This window comes from Chenopodium album, chromosome 4 (genome assembly GCF_948465745.1).
Source record: "Chenopodium album chromosome 4, dcCheAlbu1.1, whole genome shotgun sequence".
Lineage (NCBI taxonomy): Eukaryota > Viridiplantae > Streptophyta > Magnoliopsida > Caryophyllales > Amaranthaceae > Chenopodium > Chenopodium album.
The window spans coordinates 57346740-57368868 of NC_137837.1; the positions used below are offsets into that span (position 1 = coordinate 57346740).

General features: G+C 35.4%; 2 protein-coding genes and 1 long non-coding RNA gene across 3 annotated transcripts; 2 read left to right on the top strand and 1 right to left on the bottom strand.

Annotated features, from left to right (window-relative positions):
* Nucleotides 1–3046: 3046 nt before the first annotated feature.
* LOC145627023 (uncharacterized) lies at nucleotides 3047–4666 on the bottom strand. Its single transcript, XR_014111270.1, has 2 exons — nucleotides 4487–4666; nucleotides 3047–3714 (listed from the first exon to the last, which is right to left on the bottom strand). It is a non-coding gene; the product is annotated as an uncharacterized LOC145627023 (long non-coding RNA).
* Nucleotides 4667–13383: 8717 nt separating this feature from the next.
* On the top strand, nucleotides 13384–16070 carry LOC145627954 (uncharacterized). The gene is made up of 4 exons (XM_081680294.1): nucleotides 13384–13787; nucleotides 13899–14065; nucleotides 14488–15103; nucleotides 15557–16070. Exons 1-4 carry the CDS (start codon nucleotides 13384–13386, stop codon nucleotides 16068–16070), a joined length of 1701 nt encoding a protein of 566 aa, XP_081536420.1.
* Nucleotides 16071–16154: 84 nt separating this feature from the next.
* Nucleotides 16155–16818, top strand: LOC145627955 (uncharacterized). Its single transcript, XM_081680295.1, has 2 exons — nucleotides 16155–16531; nucleotides 16653–16818. The coding sequence occupies exons 1-2, from the start codon at nucleotides 16155–16157 to the stop codon at nucleotides 16816–16818; spliced, it is 543 nt and encodes a 180-aa protein (XP_081536421.1).
* Nucleotides 16819–22129: the final 5311 nt, after the last annotated feature.

Genomic DNA, 22129 nt, shown 5'->3' on the forward strand with positions numbered 1-22129 from the left:
CTGTTCACCGATACTCAGAAATGCACTCTCGGAAGCCACTGCTTTGCCCTTACGCTGAGATTTCGTTTTTTTAACACCATCAGGTCGTCGTAGACCTCCCGACGAAAATCCATCAGTTCGAACGTCACTCTCACCCTCAGCCCTAGACCTCTTCCCACTTCCACTACTATTTTCTTCGTCATCAGCACCACAAGCCTTTCTTTCCTCTTTCGACAGACCCCATCTAAGCTTTGTCCTCCACTTCGGGTCTTGATTAACCATTTCCACTGCGTGGGGAAAAGCAAAATTATGTTGTGGATTAGTGGAGATATAAAACAACTTTGATGCATTTTTAATTCGATCAGCTTCGTTGTAACCACTTCCACTTTCTGGAAGTTTACCCGCTTCCTCATAGCAACTAGTCCACTGAAGCAAATCAGCTGCCATTCTTCGCCAATGTGTCTCTAAACTCTTCAAAGGTCTTGGCGGTAGTATATGCGGCTTCTCTGCTTGAGCTGCATTATAAGCGTCACATACTTTTCGCCAAAGGTGAGATGCTTTTTGGTTCGTACCAACAAGCGCGTCTCCACTTATTTTCAGGTATAACCCAATTAGAGCTTCATCTTCAGCAACTGACCAAATGCGACTTGCTTTAGCTAGTGGTTGGTTGGTCGGTATTCTAGGAGGTGGTGGAGGGTATTGAGGTGTCTCCGGAACAGCTTCTTCTTGGCTCTCATCATACTCAGAGTTGCTCCCTACAGTAACGGGAGGAGTTTGTTGTTCATAGTAACTGTTTTGATTAGGAATTTGTGGAGGTGTTTGTTGGTGATCAGAATTTTGCAAAGACGGGTTGCCTAATCTTCCTAGGAATAGTTGAAAATTGGGATTAGTGATGAAATCTTCTCCTAAATCAGAAAAATGTTGAGAAAGATGATAGTAATTAGGGTTGTTGGGATCCATTAGATTGTATGTTAAAATAACAACAATAATTACTTTATTTTTAAAAAAAAAAACCTCCGGAATTACAATAAAAAATTAAATAAACGATAACGTATTAATTAAATATTAGACTAATTAAAAAAAAACAAATTACTTAGGAACACAAAAAAAAACCCTTTATTAACTTAACAATAGAAATTAAAATTTTGTTTTTAAATAAACAACAATAATAATTACTTGACAACAAAACTGCTCCGAAATTATAATTAAAACAACGAAACAAAATTATGGGAATTTTTTTTTTTTTTTAATTATAGCCTTTCTCAAATTTATATAAGAAAATAATATTTAGATGTAAGTAGATTTGGGAGAAAATTAGCAAAAGAAAAAATTTGTGCTTTTTAAAAGTTTGTCAAAATATGTCAAAATGGATGTCTATTTGTAGGGAAAAAATTTTTAAGACCGTTTGTGAAATTTTTTTTTTTTTTTTTTAATTATATCTAAACAAAAATAGCCGTTTAGATATGTGACCGTTTTAAAACGGTAGGAATTTTCTGATTGGGTGAGAAATGCTGACAGGACGCGTGTCAGCCATTCATTGGCGCTGCTGACGCGCCCTGTCAGCGGCTGCAAATATATTTTTTTTTTCATGAGCAACCATCAAAACGACGCGTTTTGATGGAAGCTTGTTCTTTCAGCTTCCCAAAACGCGTCGTTTTGGGGGTGGGCTCAGCAAAAAAAAAGTTGCGATTAGTAATTTTTGTGGGGCCCACTATACACTATTCATCATCAGATTTCCTCATCCTATGAGCATTTTTGGACTTCCTCATGAGCAAATTTTTTTTTCCTCATTGTTGTAGTACCAAATTCATCATTTTTGCTCAACATTTTTGCTCATGAGGAAAATTTTCCTCATTGATGGCAATGCTCTTAGAGAACCAGTATCAGCTCTATTATTTCTTCCTCCAACTTAAAGTAAACATGAAACACTTTAAAGTTATGTAAAGTGTCACAAAAGTAAATAAAAAATAATTATAAAATTATTTGAAGTAATGTGGGATCATTTAGCCTACGTGGGATTTGAACCCACATCCTTTGCGCATTTGCACAATGCTCTACCAATTGAGCTAGTAGATTAGTGTTATTAACATGTTTAAGTAGTTACAATTCTAACAATGAAAACAAGTCATGCAAAGTTATTCAACATAATGAATCGAGCTAGAATATAAAACTTTCATAGTAAAGAAAAATTACTTAAAGGTAAAGCAAAATATCTTTAAAGTAAATAAACTAATCTATCAAAGTAGGCTAGTATATATTAAACATTCGAAGTAAAGGAAAAGTAAATAACAAATTTTTAAAAGTAAATAAAATTATCGCATAGGTAAATGAAAAACATTTACAATCTTGGAATTTTTTTAGCAGCAAAGCCATGGCAAGGACCACTGCATAGTGCAGTAGCACCACTGCTGAGTGCAGCATCACCCCTATTGAGTGCAACAGCACCAGGGGTAAGTGCAACAACACTAGGGCTGAGCGTATAAGCACTAGGGAAAAGTGCAGCACCAGCACTAGGGCTGAGTGCAGAAGCACTAGGGAAAAGTGCAGCAGTAGCACGACTGCTATGGGGCAGATTGAATTCCTTTGCTAGCCCAGGTTCATATATACACAAAAATGAATTGAAGATTGTTGTAATTGTATTTAGGTCTAAAAGTCCACCACAATATCATATTTGATTTCCAAAATTCTTATCCCCTACCTAGTCCCTAGTCCATATCAAATTAATTATAAAGTATATCGAATCAACTAAAAAGTAAATCAAATTAATACTAAAGTATACAAACAATAAATTAGCTTGAAATGATTAAGCCTAGTCTCCAAATTACACAAATAAACCTACGTGGGATTCGAACCCACATCTTTTGTGCAATTACACAATGCTCTACCTGTTGAGTTAGTAGGCTAATGTATAGTAATAAAAAAAAATTACTCAAAGTAAATGAAAAATGAATCAAAATAAATCAAAAAATTGAGTTAGTGTATTCAACATTTGTAATTAATCAATATTACATAAAAGTTAAAAAAAAATTAAAGTAGATAAACCAATCTATAAAATGTAAGACAAGGCTACAAATGCAATCTTTAAAACTCCTCATATTTTCTTAGATATATAGTTTGATGATCATGGTATGGGACACTTAACGCATAAAAGTAGCTACATTGTTGTAAACAACTATTTTTTTAAATGCTCTTCTACAACACTCTTGATATTGGTTTTACACTCTTATCAGTAATGCTACCCAACTTATGATGAGCATAATACAGAGTATTGTTGCTGCATTAATATGCCATATTTCTGTCAAGATGAACACTTTATAAAAAAACAGTTACTAAAATCACTTCTAGGCATAGCAGAAAAGGCATATGACTATCTATAAAGCAAAGGCGAAGCCCATATACGATCTAAAACAGTTGACGGCTTCTCTGCTCACAAAAATATTGCATCACTCCTTGCCATCAGCGGTACATAGAATTCCAAAATAACCAATCACAATGATAAGCTTCTGAGTGAAAGTCATGAAATTTATCTTTAACCTCATGGTTGGAGACCAGCCAAGCTTTTCTTTAATTAGAGTGTTATCAAAGTTACAACCACAGACACCCTCTGGGCCAGGAATATGCTGGATTGGAAGTTTCCTATCCTCAAAGCTCAAAACTATCTCAACCATCTCATTCAAGCTAACCATCTCATCACTTCCAATATTCACTGGCCCTCGGAAGTCTGACTTGGTCAATCTATAATGAATTTACAAAGTTCAGTATACGTAATACTGCACAAACACATAAAGGTAATAAAAGCAGGAACAAGTTAATTATGTGCAGCTTAGAATTCTACATAACTTAGCCAGCTACAACACAAATTGGCATATTCAACCACTTTCAACTAGTGTTCTTTGGCAATTGAAAGTTGAAACAAACCAAAGCACCATTTATGATAAAACCAAAAATATTTTGCGGGAAAAAGAAATCTGAAAAAACCCATCCAAAACACAATTCTGAAAGCTTTTACCAGCATATTCGTAGAAGTCAACAACATTAACAACCTACTAGACTACTACAACAACTATAATTTTTCAAACTACCAATCTCCTTCAAATCTTCGATTTCCTAATAAGTTCGACACAAATCAATAAGAAAGGCTTGCTTAAATAGGCCAACGATTGTGCAACAGGCCATAATCAAAATTGTGAAATTGCAAACATTAATTGAAGAATCCCTAGAATAAAAATCAAAATCACAAATACACGAACAAATAATCAGGAAAACCCTAATTTTTGCAATCAAAATCATTAAAAAAACTGTTATAAAATGATAATAAAATCAAAGACCCTAATTATATATAAAATCAAAAACAAAAACGAAATCGAACAAATTAAATAACAATAGAAATCAAACCAAAAGCAATAATAATAGAAATCGATAGCGAAATCGAACAAAAACTAAGCAAAACCCTAATTATAAGATAAATCAATAAAAAACATAGACAAGACAAAAAAACTGAAATTACCTCTCAAGAATGTTTGAATCACAGCAAAAAAAAAAAAAGGAAAATCGCAGAAGAACAACGAAGAAGTTGCAAAATTAAAGAAGAAAATCAAAGAAATCGAAGAGCAAAATCGAAGAGCGATGTCGAACGTTGAAATCGCCTTCAACGCCTTTAGAGAGATCGAAGGTAGAGAGAGAAAGTAAGAACGTAGAGAAAGAAAGTAAGAAGAGGAGAGAAAGAGATAAAACACATGTCATTCAACAACGGAAATTACGAAAATACCCTTAATGAGGCGGGTGAATTGAAGACCGCCTGATCTAATGCGATGGACGGCTCGGATGAGTTCCTAGTTCTTATTATAGAAGTTGGTTGTCACATGATCCCATTTCTATATATATATATATACATATATGATCCCATTTCTATATATATATATATATATACATATATACATATATATATATAATTATAATATAATATATATATATATATATACATATATACATATATATATATATATATACATATATATATATATATATATATATATATATATATATAATAGAACGACATGTTACTTATAAGTAAACGCAAAATTCAATTATATTTGATAAAATTTAAAGTACCATAAGTGAATTTTATCGATAACTTTAAAGCACTTTATTCAATTTAAATGATCCTAATTTGAATTAAGTGATTCCAAGACCCTTTATTTGTGTAATAATTGACCAGACTTTGGCCCTACCATCAACCATTACATTTTCAAGGTGAGTAAACTCTTTACTGATTACAACTCTTGTAACTCTTGGTTGAATAATTAATCATCACATGTTTAATTATTACCCTTTGCTTCAAGATTCTAAACTCTTTAGGTAACCTTGTTGAGGATAAACAATTAAAATTGTAAAACTTGATTTACCCCAACTCTCCTAAGATATAAAATGACACCCAACTTTGGCATGACCTATCATCAATATCAAAGGTTTATTGGGTTTATAATTGGAAAAACAACCTCAATATTACCGAGACCTAGATTCATTATGTTGTGATTATTTAGTGAACTCTAGCGTATCATCAATCAATATAAATAAAATCTAACATGCATAATCAACTAAATGCATAAACAAGACATATCATGGCCCCTAATCCTAAGAAAACTAATAAAGTAAATGCTCCCACTTGAACCTTCATGCATGTATCTCATCCACCTCACTCCTTTGGGCCTTCACTTTATGGGCTTCTTGGATTAACTGCAACCTGTAATTCTACTCTACTCTATCTACTACTTGAATAAAATGAAATAAAATTGCAAAAAAATACTTTATCGATACGTATACCATACTAAGATTACAAAAATATATCACGATGCCCAGATCATATTTGGTAATCTACTGGGTCATACTAGTTATTATATAGCAAAATCATATCATATATTATAAAATTGTCACATAATAAATCACTCATCATGCTTTCCTAAACTACAACATCGAATGTTCATAATTAAGGAAACATGGCATCTAAATATCTCATATTTTAATTAATGCAATTAGATAATATCATATATTATTCATGACCATCAATAAAATATCGTGTATTTTAAATTAGGTATTGATATAAAATAAAATCTTATTTTAATCTTAAAAGATAAATCATATTTATCCTCAAAGATTATCCTAAAAAAATTAGGAGATTATATCCTAATTACTAGCCAATCACAAAATTTTAAGTCAATTATATCCTAAAATAATTATGGGATAATCATATTATTTAAATCAATTTTTATCTTTTTGGAATATTGCTCAACAATCCTTAAAATTTTCAAATATTAAAACAAATTTTAAGATTTGAAATTATCTTAGCAAATTCTATCCAAAATTAACAACTTTAATTATTATCAAAAATCAAATTTTGAAATTTGTTTTTATCCCCAAAATAAAATCATATTTTATTTTAAAAATATTATAAAACAAAATTATTTATATATATACACCACTGCCACATCAGCTAGGGGAACCCAACCAACGTAGCAGTTTGCACTTCGCAGGATTGCAGGTAAGCAATTTCAGCCCACCCACAAAGATCAGCAACCAAAGACCCACCAAACCAGACGCTTGAAAACGGTCAGACCGGAGATGGATCCCTGCTCCGCCGACCTTCCGAAATCACCCCCAGCCCAAGGTTTTCGCGCCGTCGTGGCCAGGCAAAGCCCAGCACACGCGTTGCCCTCCCCACTAGTGGCGAAACGTCAGGCTGCAGTGACAGTTGCGCAACAGCTGCGCCCATATCCAGCCACCCCTTGCGCCTTCACCGCCCTTTTCTTCGACTATCTAGGCGGCCGCCGTGGCCACCTGACGGTGGTTCGTCCACCCAACCACGGCTGCCCTTTCTCAAAAATTGATTTTTTTTAGATTTAATTAAATTAAATTGGGTCTTTTTAAAACATAGCATTTATGCTTAATTCCACCATTGAAATTAAATTCATAACTCAATTTAAAATCTAGGGTTCTTCACAAAATTAATTTAAATTTAATCTAACACTTAGATAAAATTATTGATTATAAAAAAAATCACATTTTATGTATCAAATCAACCCAATTAAATTTATGAAGCATATGTATTTGAAAATCATCAAAATTAAGCACAAAATCAAAATTTAGGGCTTTATTTCAATCACAATTTTTGAAAATTCTAGGGCTTAATTGGGAATTTGTTAGAAAAATTGAGCAATTTTAAATCACATTTAACACAATTCCAAAAATTAAATCTCATTTAATATAAAGATTTAACCATAATTAAATTATTCTCCCTCCTAATTGAATTAAAATTGTGGACTATCAAAGAATTAAAATTCAATATGCGTAAATGCAATAGGCTAACTGATACTACTGTGGGATTTAGATACTCTAAGCGGAATTTCATGAATCATATCCATAAGCATCTAATAACCAAGATCATTGCATAACACATAAAGAACATATAATTGTACCTTTGAAACGTGATTCCACGTGCGATCGAGCAAGAACAATGGGAGATAAAGAACCTCAAGCGTAATTCCTCTACTTGGTCCACGAGCACAGATTAAACCTCCACTAATGCTAGTTAGTCGTGATTGAAATTTTCAATCAACCTTCTAAGGAGAGGAGAGGAACGAACTACCCAAGAACCACCACCATGAAGCACCACGTGCCACCTAGGGGGGTGGCCGAGTATACAGTTGGCGAGGGGGAAAGGCGTGTCTGAGGAGAGAGAGAGAGCTTAGGGTTTTTGGGATTGGTTGCCTTGTTTCACAATCTACTGTATGTTGATTGTTACTTAATGCAACCCTAGGCATGAATCTTATTTATAGATCACATCTCTAAATAAGAGTCCATGTCAAGCCCAATATCCTAACTCTAACATAACTACTCTTGCCCAATCCTATTCATGGTTAGTCATATCCTCATGAGGCCCATTAATGGGCCTCTTACTTGTTTAACCCAAAACCCTTGTTGTGTGACCTCATAGGATCCATTTTAGAGGGCTTTGGACTATTTTACTAGCCCAAAAATCATTTGTCATAATATAGCAATAGACAATGACGGCCCAAAAGAACGAACTTATTATCTCCATAATAGTGATCTTTGATATATCTATTAATTACACTTATCGAATACATAATTCCTTCAATCATGGAATGTGTTTCCTCCCCCTCAATGAGAGTTCTTTGGAATGGAGAAAAATCCGATGTCTTTTATCCTTCACGAGGTATAAGGTAAGGCGATCCCCTTTCTCCTTACCTCTTTCTTCTTTGTATGGAGAGACTTAATCAAATTATTTAAGAAGCAATTTGCAATGAGAAAATGGAGACCGATATATGCGAGTAGGGGAGGCCTCCTTCTTTCAAAGCTCTTTTATGCCGATGATTTAATTCTTTTTGCAAGGGCCTCGGTGGAACAAGCCTAAGTGATAAAAGATTGCCTAGATTGATTTTGCAAAGCCTCGGGACAAAAGGTGAGTCTGCCAAAGTCTCGTGTTTATTACTCCCTCGACATTCAAGTTGCTCTTCAAGATGAAATAAGCGAAGCCATGGGTATGCAGCCTACGGATGATCTAGGTTTCTATATGGGGATGCCTACATTGACAAATCGTGTCTCTAGGGAAACCTTTTCTCATCTTTGTGAGAAAATTGACAGAAGATTGACGGAACGGAAGACTAAATACTTATCTCTTACGGGCCGCATTACTCTCACCAAGTCAACCATCACCACAATGTCGAATTACTCACTGCAAACCGCAATACTTCCTCGATCAATTTGTGATGAGATCGATAGCAAAGCAAGAAGATTTGTGTGGGGAAGCTCGGATGAGAAGAAAAAAATACATCTTCTATCTTGGGACACATTGCATGTAATCCCCCATATTTTTCTAATATAATTATTTATTATTTTTACAATATTTTAATTTTAATTTTATAGTATGAATTATTTTGATGTAAAAGTAATAAGATTAACTATTAAGTTTTAATTTAAATCATAAGTCTTTTTAAGTTAGTAGTCCAATGCTTAAATTCTACTCAAGCCCAAACCATACAATTCCTACTCCTAATAAAATTAGGAAACTAAAGCCCAAATAAAAATACAAAAACCCTCACATCTCTTCCTCTCTTTCACGTGAAACACAAAGAAAAAAAAACCCTCACCTCTCTTTCTCCTCTCTTTTACGTGAAACCAAGAAAAAAAACCCTCAAGGCCACCGACGCCCCTGCACCACCGCTGCCCCCACCGACGCACCACCGCCGCACCTCCGACCACCACCAGCAGCCCCCTTTGTAGTAGCCGCCCTTCTTCCTCCCTTTTTCTCACTTCTTTTATTTTGTTATTTTGATTTAAAGCTTCAATTTTTATTTGATTTCAATTCTAAATTATTGTTATTAGGCTTTGATAGTATGTTTAATTTATAAAAGATTATAAATTTATGAGTTTTAGCATGTTTAAATTATTATATAAAATTTCAGACTATATATGTTGTATAATTTAGGGTTTAAACATTGATTTTTCATGTTTTAGGGCTTGAAAACGTGCTAATCAAGTTATCTAATTATACTATGTTTAAATTTTGTTAAACTATAATTGTTTTGATCATATATAAATTTTCAGATTATTAAAGTTTCGATTTTTATGAGCAAGTTATGTTAATTTCATGTTTTTATGCTTCTAAGCCTACAAAATAATTATTGTGGGTATTTTATGATTGAAAAAGCTTTGAACTTTAAATTCTAACCTCAAAAAATAATTTTCAAATGTCATACTTTTTATTTTGAAGCCTCTACTTACATTGAATTGATATATTTTTGGGTTTTTTAACACACTAACATGCTATATAATGATTATTTCAAGTAATTATGCTTATGGGGTTATTTAATATATTTAAACCAAATTTTCAGATTTATTTACTTACTTTAAAGTTGCTGTAATTTGATATTAAACACTATATTTTCATAATTTTAACATATAAACTTATAGTTGGGATGTTATATTATTAACTTTGACTATTGGGGACAATTTAAAGGCTTTATTTTGATGATTTAAGAGGTTTTAAAGTAGTTTAGTATTGCTGTAAATTTATTTGTTTGAGTATTGATTTATTTCTCATTATTTGGTTTAGGAGAGGACTTTGTAGAAGGCGACTTCTAGTTTTAAAGTGACCAACCGGATTGTTTACACAAGGTACGTACAAGTTACAAAACCTTGCTTGTAGGTGCATGTTTAAGGACGGATCGAGAACTTAGTATCATGTATAGGATTGACTGGGTTAAATTGTTTGGTTATACATTGTGAATTTCAAATGATGTGCACTATTTTATATTGCAAGTATTATTTGTGCTCTAATTATGCAAGGTGCGTTTAGAGGCAAAGGTATGTGATTGGTGTAAAGATTAATTTATTACTCATTCATGATTATGCAAACAGGATGAGTAAAGGAAGAATTCAAGTCTTATAAGACAAGGTTAAAGTTTTGGGGTGCCTTATGCACTCAAGGTGTTTATACACCGAGGTAGTAAAGGAATAAATAATAAATGTTGTTTGTCACTAATAAATCAAGAATTTAAATTGAGAATTTTCCTTGTTTGATTGAATTGTGTTCGGAATGTTTGTATTGTAATGCATATGAGTCATCACCAAGTCTAAACTTGTAAAACACGTAAAATGCAAGATGGATGAGCAATAAAACTCTGGATTGGTGCACGTCTGGAGTAATGACAATCAGGGGTTGGGGTACATGGAGTATTAGCCGTGTACTTTTATCAAGGTCGTCTGATCTACGAGTCTCCTATTTCAAATATTTTTTTAAAAACTAGGAGTTAGATGAGATCTCATACTAACTACGGTCACGGAGTCGCGCCCGTGGTCGTTGGATGTTTATTGATGTTTCCAAATGGAGGCATGGGGTTTTTCTTTTATTGATGTTCCAAATGGGACATGGGTTGGACAACCTTGTCTATTGCTAAATCCAATGAAATAAATAAATGAGTTAGTTAATATCAACTAGTGAGGTCTTAATAAATTTAATAATTGAGTCATGTGTTGAGTCTGTATTTAATGATGCTTATGCTTGATTATTAGTAGCATGTTAGGTATTTTCTTAATTTATTTCGTAGCTTGTATGTACTCAGTTTTTTTTATTGCGTGCTATTGTGTGTGTCTTTCTTTGGTCATGGCCTTCGCCTTTCATTGACCCTATGACGGTCCAATTTTTACACTTGTAATATTGGGGAGCAGATTATCCACTGGTTCTTACACATGCAGCATCTATTTCTAGATGGTGGGATCTTGAGTGAAGAGTTGGTTGCTTTTCTTATTTTATTTACTATTTACATTTAAAGTTATTTAAACTCAATTTTGCTTTCACACTATTTATATTGGTTTCAGTTTTGAATAAGGGCCTTAAGGGTTCCAATTTGTAAGATTTAATTTGGTTTTGGTTATTGGTTTTGAAACTTATATATATTTATTCTAGTATTTCCGCTGCTATTTTTTGAAAAAGCCTTAACGTTTGAACACGTGGCGGTAGCACGCCGGTATTTCTCTTGGAATTGTTCAGGTTTTTCACATGTTTTTAAGAGAGAATTATTGGGGTGTTACAAAGTGGTATCTGGGAGCTTAGGTTAACTTTAATTACTACTAAAGCCAATTAGCTTAGTATGACTTAGGCGCCTATTCAATGTTGAAATTTTTAATTTTAAACACAATTTTTTTTTTTTTTGAAACTAAGTATGTTTTAAACCATTTTATTTAAAACAATTTTGAAGTTTATTTTGTCTACTTGGTGAGCTTTGGGTAGACTTAAGAGGGGAATGCATGCATATTTCATACATATCTTTGCATTTAATTATCACATGAAGTGTTATTTTCTTATTTATTTAACATGTTGTACTTATGTTCTAATTGATTCATTTTGTGATGTGCTTGTGTTATGCTTTTTGAATGTTCGTTGCGTTGGGTTAACGTAGAAAAGAGATGAGCGACTCAGTAATCACGTCTGAAAGCATGAATAATGATATTAGGAACAACCCCATTGTTGTATCTGAGGATGAGAATGATACTCGAAGTGAAGATACTCTGGAAAGGTTTGAAAAGACTATGGTCATGTTTGGTAAATGGCTTTTTGGTGGCTTTTTGGTTAGCTTTTGGCTTTTAGCTTTTTTATGAGGTCAAACAGTAAAAAAATGTGTTTGGTAATTGGCTTTTTAGCCAGTGAAAAAGCTGGCTTTTAAGCCAAAATGAAAAAGCTACTTTGAGTAGCTTTTTTGTTGGCTTTTGGCTTGTTGGCCCACAAATTATCTAATAAACAGCCAACTACTAACAATTAATTTACTAAACACTTTTATAAACAGTCAGCTTTAACAACCAATTTCAAAAGCCATTATAAACAGCCAAACACACCAGCTAGTCAAACAAGCCAAGTGAACCAGCCAACAGCCAACCACCAACAGCCACTTGCCAAACAAGGCCTATGACGCCAACTAATCCTAATAAGGAAGACTACTAGTACATACATGAGTTTAAGACAGCAAAGAATAAAAAGCATAAGATTAAAACCTACCAAAGAATGTTCCAGGAGTATACTCTTATTGAATTTCCAGATGAGGATGAGCTTGAATGGCTACAACCACCACCTGAAGATCCAAATGCTGGGAAGAGAGCTACTAGGAATCCGAATCCGCTCTATAAGGCAATAATTATTGAAGAATTAGAAGATGAAAATGATCTTGATTTTTATGTTAATAATTATTATGAGAAGAAAGATCAGAACAACAATGTGATACCTTGAGGTTATTTTTGTTAGGGTGGAGTTAGCATGAATAAGGCATTTACCATTGATAATGGTTATTAGAACCTCATTATAGTATGATTTGGATGATTAATTTTTATAAGTAGCTAGTGCTACAGAGTTACTATTTGGGATTGATACCTTTATATAAGTTATAATAAGAAGTTGATATTTTATTTCAAGAGCTTCATTTTACTTTTATTTGTGAGCAAGAGCAAGTTTAATTTTTGTGATCATATATTTTTTTTTTTGGGAGAATTTCTTTACCTATGATTAAATTTAATAAGAGTGTCGCGAGATGGGGAAATTATTTTCTTAACTTCTTTGATCCTGCGTAAGAATCGTGTTTTTATTGTGTGGTTTTGCTTGGGACAAGGGGGTGCAATCTCAAGGTACCCTTTTGAACCAATTTATGTGACAAATGTAATATTGTGATTCAATGAATATGTGCGAATAGTATTTGGGTTTCATTTAAAGTGGAGTGCATATTTATTTTATTTTAGGCGTAGAGCTAGAATGGCTGAGAACGCTGCCTTAGCTGATGTTATTCATTTGTTGGCTGAAAATCTGAACCAAAATCGGGGAGACCAAGTCGACCCCAAGCTGAGATGTTTAAGAAGCTATCCCAGGTTAGGCCACCAGTTTTTAGGGGAGGTGCTGACCCTACTTTCCTAGAAAACTGGATTCGAGAGTTTGACAAGCTGTTCGTGGCACTTAACTGTCCTGAGGGTATGAAAGTGGACCAGGCCGCTATGTACCTTAAGGACGAAGCTGATATCTGGTGGAGAGACAATGCTGTGACCGTTAGGGCCAAACCTAACTTTGGGTGGGAAGTGTTTAAGACCTCCTTGAGGGACAGGTTTTACCCTCCGTTCCTGAAGAAACAGAAGGCTCATGAGTTTATAAGCCTGGAAATGGGAGATATGTCGATCTCTGAGTATTATAATAAGTTTATGACCCTTTCTAGGTTTGCTCATGAGGTAGTACCAACTGAAGAACTGAAGGCTCAGAGGTTTGAGCATGGATTGACTGACGAGTTACAATAGGGCCTAGCCGGAAAAGTTTTTAAAACCCTTGACAAGGTTTATGAGAGAGCTGCACATCTGTACCATCTGAATACTAGGAGTGCTAGTGCGAGTGCTAAGGCTGGAGAGAAAAGGAAGGACTTTGGGAAATCTGAGAACCAGAGTAACTTTAAGAGGCCTAGGAATGGGAACTCATCATTTGATAGGGGTAACCAAAATGTTAGCAGTTCTTCCAATGCTAACAATGGAGAGAGAACCTACCACTGTAAGAGGTGTAGGAGGAATCACCCTGGGAGAGACTGTGATGGGAATTAGGTGACATGCCGGTTCTGCAAAAAAAGGGGGCACAGGAAGTATGAGTGTTACACCAAGCACAAACAACAGGGAAATGGTGGGAACACCCAGCAGAGGCCTAACAACTTCAACAACCAGGGAAATAGGGGAAATGGTCAGAATGGGAAGTTTGGGAATGGTAGCACCAACAACAAAAGGTCTGGCAATGACAACAACAACAACTCAGGCAACAACAACTCAAGCAACAACAACAATAATTACCAGGCAAGAAACAACACTCCCGGCCGCTTGTCTATGATGAGCAAGGGAGAAGCTGAGAGGTCCTCGGATGTAGTTACTGGTACTTTTTCTATCCTATTGTCTCTGTCAACACTCTATTTGACTCTGAAGTAGCTTATTCTTTCATTTCTACTTCTGTTGTGCGCAAGTTAAACTTAACTGAATCGAGTCATGTTGATGTGTCAGTCAGTCTGCCTACGGGGAAACTTGTTCATTGTAATAAAATATTAAAAGGCTTGCCTTTGAAAATAGGAGAAGCTATTTTTCCATCATATCTTATTGAGTTTAACCTAGAGGACTTAGATGTAATTCTGGGGATGGATTGGCTGAGTCTATACAAGGCCAAGATAGACTATGAGATGCAGAGGGTGCAACTGAGTGATCCTTTGGGTAAGACAGTGTCCTATAGACTATTAGGGAAGCCTAAGGGTTTTGGGATCATTTCTACTATGAAGGTGAATAAGCTAGTGAATAAGGGATGTCTATTGTACTTTTTTTGTGTTCAAGATTTGAGTATAAGTGAGAGTAGACGGATGGAGGATGTACCCATTGTGAATGAGTTTTTAGATGTCTTTCCAAAAGAGATTTCGGGAATGCCACCTAAGAGGGAAGTTGAGTTTACCATTGACTTAGTTCCAAGAGCTGCACCTAACTCAAAAGCACCTTATAGAATGACACCAGCTGAGATGAGTGAACTAAAGGCTCAATTGCAAGAGTTGTTAGACAAGGGGTTCATTAGGCCCAATGCATCACCTTGGGGAGCACCTGTGTTATTTGTGAAAAAGAAAGATGGAAGTTTGAGGCTATGTATTGATTACAGAGAGTAAAATAATGTGACTGTCAAGAATAAGTACCCTCTACCTAGGATAGATGACTTGTTTGACTAGCTAAAGGGGGCAAGTGTGTTTTCGAAGATTGATTTGAGGTCGGGGTACCATCAGTTGAAGGTTGCAGATAAAGACATTCCAAAAACAGCCTTTAGAACTCGGTATGGACATTACGAGTTTACGGTCATGCCTTTTGGGTTAACCAATGCACCAGCCATATTCATGGACTTGATGAACCGAGTATTTCATGAGTACTTGGACAAGTTTGTAGTCGTGTTCATTGATGATATTTTGGTGTATTCGAAGAATGAGGAAGAACATGCTGAGCACTTGAGAACTACCCTTGAAACTCTTAGGAAGAATAAGATGTATGCTAAGTTTTCTAAGTGTGAGTTCTGGTTGGAGAAAGTTGCATTTTTGGGGCATAACATTTCGAAGGAGGGTGTATCCGTGGATCGTGCGAAGATCAAGGCGGTGAGTGAGTGGCCTACACCTAAGAATGTGACTGATGTTCATAATTTCTTGGGGTTAGCTGGATATTATAGAAGGTTTGTTAAGGATTTTTCGAGGATAGCCAGACCCATGACTACTCTTATGAAGAAGCAGAGCAAGTTTGAGTGGAACGAGAGTTGTGAATCGGCTTTTCAAACCCTCAAAGAGCGGTTGACCACTGCATCAGTGCTGGTATTACCTGATGGGAGAGAAGGATTTGAAGTGTATAGTGATGCCTCGAAGCATGGTCTAGGATGTGTCCAACAACCGAATGGAAAGGTGATCGCGTGTGCATCAAGACAACTGAAGAAACGTGAAGTCAACTACCCTACCCAGGACTTGGAGCTTGCAGCTGTTGTGTTCGCTTTAAAGATTTAGAGGCACTACCTTTATGGTGTTTCTTGTAAGATCTTCACGGACCATAAGAGTCTAAAGTACATCTTCTCCCAAGATCACTTGAATATGCGGCAACGTCGATGGTTAGAGTTTCTCACAGACTACCATGTCCACATCCAGTATCATGAGGGAAAGGCGAATGTTGTTGCAGATGCCCTTAGCAGAAGGTCAAGCCATGATGTCAATGCTTTAATTGTGGCCAATGATTTGTGTGAGGATATGAGAAGATTAAACCTTGAGGTTGTTAATCAAGGAGAGTTAGAGGGGTTGCTGAGTGCCCTGACAATCCAACAATTCATATTTGAGGAGATTATAGTGAAGCAGTCGGAAGATGAGTCATTGCAGAAAATCAGAGATCGAGTGACTAGTGGGGCAGAGACTGAATTCAATATTCATGAAGATGGGAGTCTGAGATACAAGGAGAGATGGTGCATACCACAGAAGTGCGAAGAGATAAAAAGAAAAATCATGGAGGAGTGCCATAATACACCATATTCAGTTCACCCTGGGGGAGATAAGTTGTATAAGGATCTGAAAGAGTTCTATTGGTGGCCAAATATGAAGAGAGAGGTTGCTAATTTGTATCAAAGTGTCTGACGTACCAGAAGGTGAAAATAGACCACAAAATACCCATGGGAAAGGTGCAACCATTAGAAATACCATGTTGGAAGTGGGATTCCATATCCATGGACTTCGTGACAGGCTTACCAAAGACTCATACTGGGAATGACACGATTGGGTGATTGTAGACAGACTTACTAAGTCAGCGATGTTCATTCCTATCAAATAGACCTGGAAAAAGAAGCAGCTAGCAAGTGTTTATGTGAAGAATGTAGTTCGGTTGCACGGAGTTCCCAAGGATATAGTGTCAGATAGAGACTCGAGGTTTCTATCAAAGTTTTGGCAAAAAGTGCAAGAGAACCTTGGAACAGCATTGAAGATGAGTACTGCCTTTCATCCTGCAACAGATGGTCAGACTGAGAGAACAAACCAAACCATGGAAGATATTGTACGAGCTTGTGCTTTAGATTTCCAAGGGAATTGGGAGGATCACCTACCTTTGATCGAATTCTCCTACAATAACAATTACTATGCAAGCATCAAGATGGCACCATTTGAAGCATTGTATGGAAAGAAGTGCAGAAGCCCAGTTTGCTGGAATGACTACAGTGAGCGAGTAACCTTGGGAACAGAGTTCATTGAGGATATGGTGAGCAATGTGAGACTAATCCAGTCGCGTATTAAGGCAGCACAAGATAGACAGAAAAGTTATGCCGACTTGAAGAGGAGGGATGATGAGTATAGTGTTGGGGACAAGGTCTTTCTAAAGTTTTCTCCAACAAAAGGTGTGATGCAATTCGGGAAGAAAGGGAAGCTTAGTGCAAAATATGTGGGTCCATACGAAATTCTCCAGCGTGTGGGGAAAGTGGCTTACAAATTGGCTTTGCCAATGGAGTTCGAGAAAATGCATGATGTGTTCCACATTTCCCAATTGAAGAAGTATGTGCCTTCTGAAACCCATGTTTTGCAACCGGAGACTATTCAACTAGATGAGTCTCTAACTTATGAAGAAAGACCGGTCAAGATACTAGATCACAAGGTGTATAGTACTAGAACCAAAGATGTGAAGATAGTGAAAATCCTTTGGTCAAGCCAGGAGTACGAAGAGGCTACTTGGGAGGCCAAGGAAGAGATGAGAAACAAGTATCCCGAGTTGTTTGACGAGGTGAGTTACGAGGGCGTAACTCTTTTCTTTTGAGGGGGTAGAATGCGATGTAATTTCGTGCTTTTACCTCAACTATACCATTTATTGCTTGAATTTTCATGTTTTTGGTAATCATTATGCACTATTATTGCATTTACATACAATAAAAGTATGTAAACTCTACCCAAATATGAGTTCATTGAGTACAAAGTTCAGTTTGTTGAGTATACTTGTTAAGGAGCAAGCAATTTATAGCAATACAAAACATAAAAGTTTGAACAGTTTTAGGAGAAATTATGAATTTTGGGTTAAGTTTCAAGGGCGAAACTTCTTTTAAGAGGGGTAGATTGTAATCCCCCATAATTTTCTAATATAATTATTTATTATTTTTACAATATTTTAATTTTAATTTTATAGTATGAATTATTTTGATGTAAAAGTAATAAGATTGACTATTAAGTTTTAATTTAAATCATAAGTTTTTTTTAAGTTAGTAGTCCAATGCTTAAATTCTACTCAAGCCCAAACCATACAATTCCTACTCCTAATAAAATTAGAAAACTAAAGCCCAAATAAAAATACAAAAACCCTCACCTCTCTTCCTCTCTTTCACGTGAAACACAAAGAAAAAAAAACCCTCACCTCTCTTTCTCCTCTCTTTTACGTGAAAACAAGAAAAAAAAAACCCTCAAGGCCACCGACGCCCCAGCACCGCCGCTGCACCACCGCTGCCCCTACCGACGCACCACCGCTACACCTCCGGCCACCAGCAGCAGCCCCCTTTGTAGTAGCCGCCCTTCTTCCTCCCTTTTTCTCACTTCTTTTATTTTGTTATTTTGATTTAAAGCTTCAATTTTTATTTGATTTCAATTCTAAATTATTGTTATTAGGCTTTAATAGTATGTTTAATTTATAAAAGATTATAAATTTATGAGTTTTAGCATGTTTGAATTATTATATAAAATTTCATATTACATATGTTGTATAATTTAGGGTTTAAACATTGATTTTTCATGTTTTAGGGCTTGAAAACGTGCTAATCAAGTTATCTAATTATACTATGTTTAAATTTTGTTAAAGTATAATTATTTTGATCATATATAAATTTTCAGATTATTAAAGTTTCGATTTTTATGAGCAAATTATGTTAATTTCATGTTTTTATGCTTCTAAGCCTACAAAATAATTATTGTGGGTACTTTATGATTGAAAAAGCTTTGAACTTTAAATTCTAACCTTAAAAATAATTTTCTGATTTCATACTTTTTTATTTTGAAGCCTCTAATTACATTGAATTGATTTATTTTTGGGTTTTTAACACACTAACTTGCTATATAATGATTATTTCAAGTAATTATGCTTATGGGGTTATTTAATATATTTAAACCAAATTTTCAGATTTATTTACTTACTTTAAAGTTGCTGTAATTTGATATTAAACGCTATATTTTCATAATTTTAACATATAAACTTATAGTTGGGATGTTATATTATTAACTTTGACTATTGGGGACAATTTAAAGGCTTTATTTTGATGATTTAAGAGGTTTTAAAGTAGTTTAGCATTGCTGTAAATTTATTTGCTTGAGTATTGATTTATTTCTCACAGTTTGGTTTAGGAGAGGACTTTGTAGAAGGTGACTTCTAGTTTTAAAGTGGCCAACCGGATTGTTTACACAAGGTACGTACAAGTTACGAAACCTTACTTGTATGTGCATGTTTAAGGACGGATCGAGAACTTAGTATCATGTATAGGATTGACTGGGTTAAATTGTTTGGTTATACATTGTGAATTTCAAATGATGTGCACTATTTTATATTGCAAGTATTATTTGTGCTCTAATTATGCAAGGTGCGCTTAAAGGCAAAGGTATGTGATTGGTGTAAAGATTAATTTATTACTCATTCATGATTATGCAAACAGGATGAGTAAAGGAAAAATTCAAGTCTTATAAGACGAGGTTAAAGTTTTGGGGTGCCTTATGCACTCAAGGTGTTTATACACCGAGGTAGTAAGGGAATAAATAATAAATGTTGTTTGTCACTAATAAATCAAGAATTTAAATTGGGAATTTGCCTTGTTTGATTGAATTGTGTTCGGAATGTTTGTATTGTAATGCATATGAGTCATCACCAAGTCTAAACTTGTCAAATACGTAAAGTGCAAGATGGATGAGCAATAAAACTCTGGATTGGTGCACGTCTGGAGTAATGACAATCAGGGGTTGGGGTACATGGGGTATTAGCCGTGTACTTTTATCGAGGCCGTCTGATCTACGAGTCTCCTATTTCAAATATTTTTTTAAAACTAGGAGTTAAGTGAGATCTCATACTAACTATGGTCACGGAGTCGCCCCCGTGGTCGTTGGATGTTTATTGATGTTTCCAAATGGAGGCATGGTGTCTTTCTTTTATTGATGTTCCAAATGGGACATGGGTTGGACAACCTTGTCTATTGCTAAATCCAATGAAATAAATAAATGAGTTAGTTAATACCAACTAGTAAGGTCTTAATAAATTTGATAATTGAGTCATGTGTTAAGTATGTATTTAATGATGCTTATGCTTGAATATTAGTAGCATGTTAGGTATTTTCTTAATTTATTTCGCAGCTTGTATGTACTCAGCTTTGCTGATTGCGTGCTTTTGTGTGTGTCTTTCTTTGGTCATGACCTTCGCCTTTCATTGACCCTATGACGATCCAATTTTTACACTTGTAATATTGGGGAGCAGATTATCCACAGGTTTTTACACATGCAACATCTATTTCTAGATGGTGGGATCTTGAGTGAAGAGTTGGTTGCTTTTCTTATTTTATTTACTATTTACATTTAATGTTATTTAAACTCAATTTTGCTTTCACACTATTTCTATTGGTTTCAGTTTTGAATAAGGGCCTTAAGGGTTCGAAGTTGTAAGATTTAATTTGGTTTTGGTTATTGGTTTTGAAACTTACATATATTTATTTTAGTCTTTCCGCTGCTATTTTATGAAAAAGCCTTAACGTTTGAACACGTGGCGGTAGCACGCCGGTATTTCTCTTGGAATTGTTCAGGTTTTTCACAGGTTTTTAAGAGATAATTATTAGGGTGTTACATTGCAGTTACCTAAGGATAAGGGTGGACTCGGTCTCCGTTCAGCTAGGCAGGCTAATTCCGCTTTCCTCACAAAGCTTGGTTGGCGTGTTTTGAAGGAACCTTAAGCACTTTGGTCTCGTGTTCTTCGTCATAAGTATTGTAAGGGTTGTTGTGACATAGACATGTTACTTCCCACCTCTAATATGTCTAATGTTTGGCGAGGTATATCATTGACAACGCTGCTTGGATCATAAGGCTGGGGTTCGCAAGTTGTTATTGGAAATGGTCGAAGAACTCTGTTTTGGGAGCATAATTGGACTTCCGGAAAACCTCTTCGAGACTTTCTCACTGCCTTAATTCCCACTGAGATTGAAGGGGCAGTAGTAGAAGAAATGTGGGATCCTCTCAATGGCTGGAGGTGGGATCTTTTTGCTCATCTCCTATTAGCATAACAATTAAAGCAAATAGCAGCCTATTCGCTTGTTGATAGTCTTGATGCTGAAGATGTTAGATTTTGGAGGGGTTCTACGAGTGGTAAATTTTCTATCAAAAGTGCAATAGAACTTATGTGTGATGATGATGTGATCCCAAGAGATACCAAATGGGAACTTGTGTGGTTAGTCCCAGCTCAACAAAGAGTGCGCACTTTTTTATGGTCAGCACTTCATGATCATCTCTCTGTAACACAAATACACTCAAGAGAAATCTTACTAGCGACCCATGCTGCCAGAGATGCACCCCACCAGTTGATGAAACCTTGCTGCATCTGCTTAGGGACTGCCAATTTGCTCGAGAAATTTGGAAAAGTGTAGGAGGTATGGCAAATTCCGATTTCTTCTTTATTGGTAATCTATCTGATTGGATTGCAAGGGATTTAGATGCTAAGGGCCCTAATTTTTCTGAAAATTGGCCTACTTATCTTGTTACCACCCTATGGTGGATTTGGAGGTGGAGGAACAACCATGTCTTTGGTCGAAGTGATGAGATTCCACATGATATAAGGGTTTTTCTTAAAAGCCAATCAGAGGAAATTTGGGAGATCTTCACTAAGACGAAACCTCAATTACTGACCCAAGAGCAGACTTCTAAGAAAAAAAATGGATTTCATGTAAGGTGGCTAGCTCCTACCCTTAGATGGTATTCCCTAAACACTGATGGGGCTGCAAAAGGACCCCGAAGACTAGCTGGATGTGAGGGTGACATTCGAGATGCTAAAGGAAGGTTTGTGAAGGGGTTCACAACAAACTTTGGTATATGTT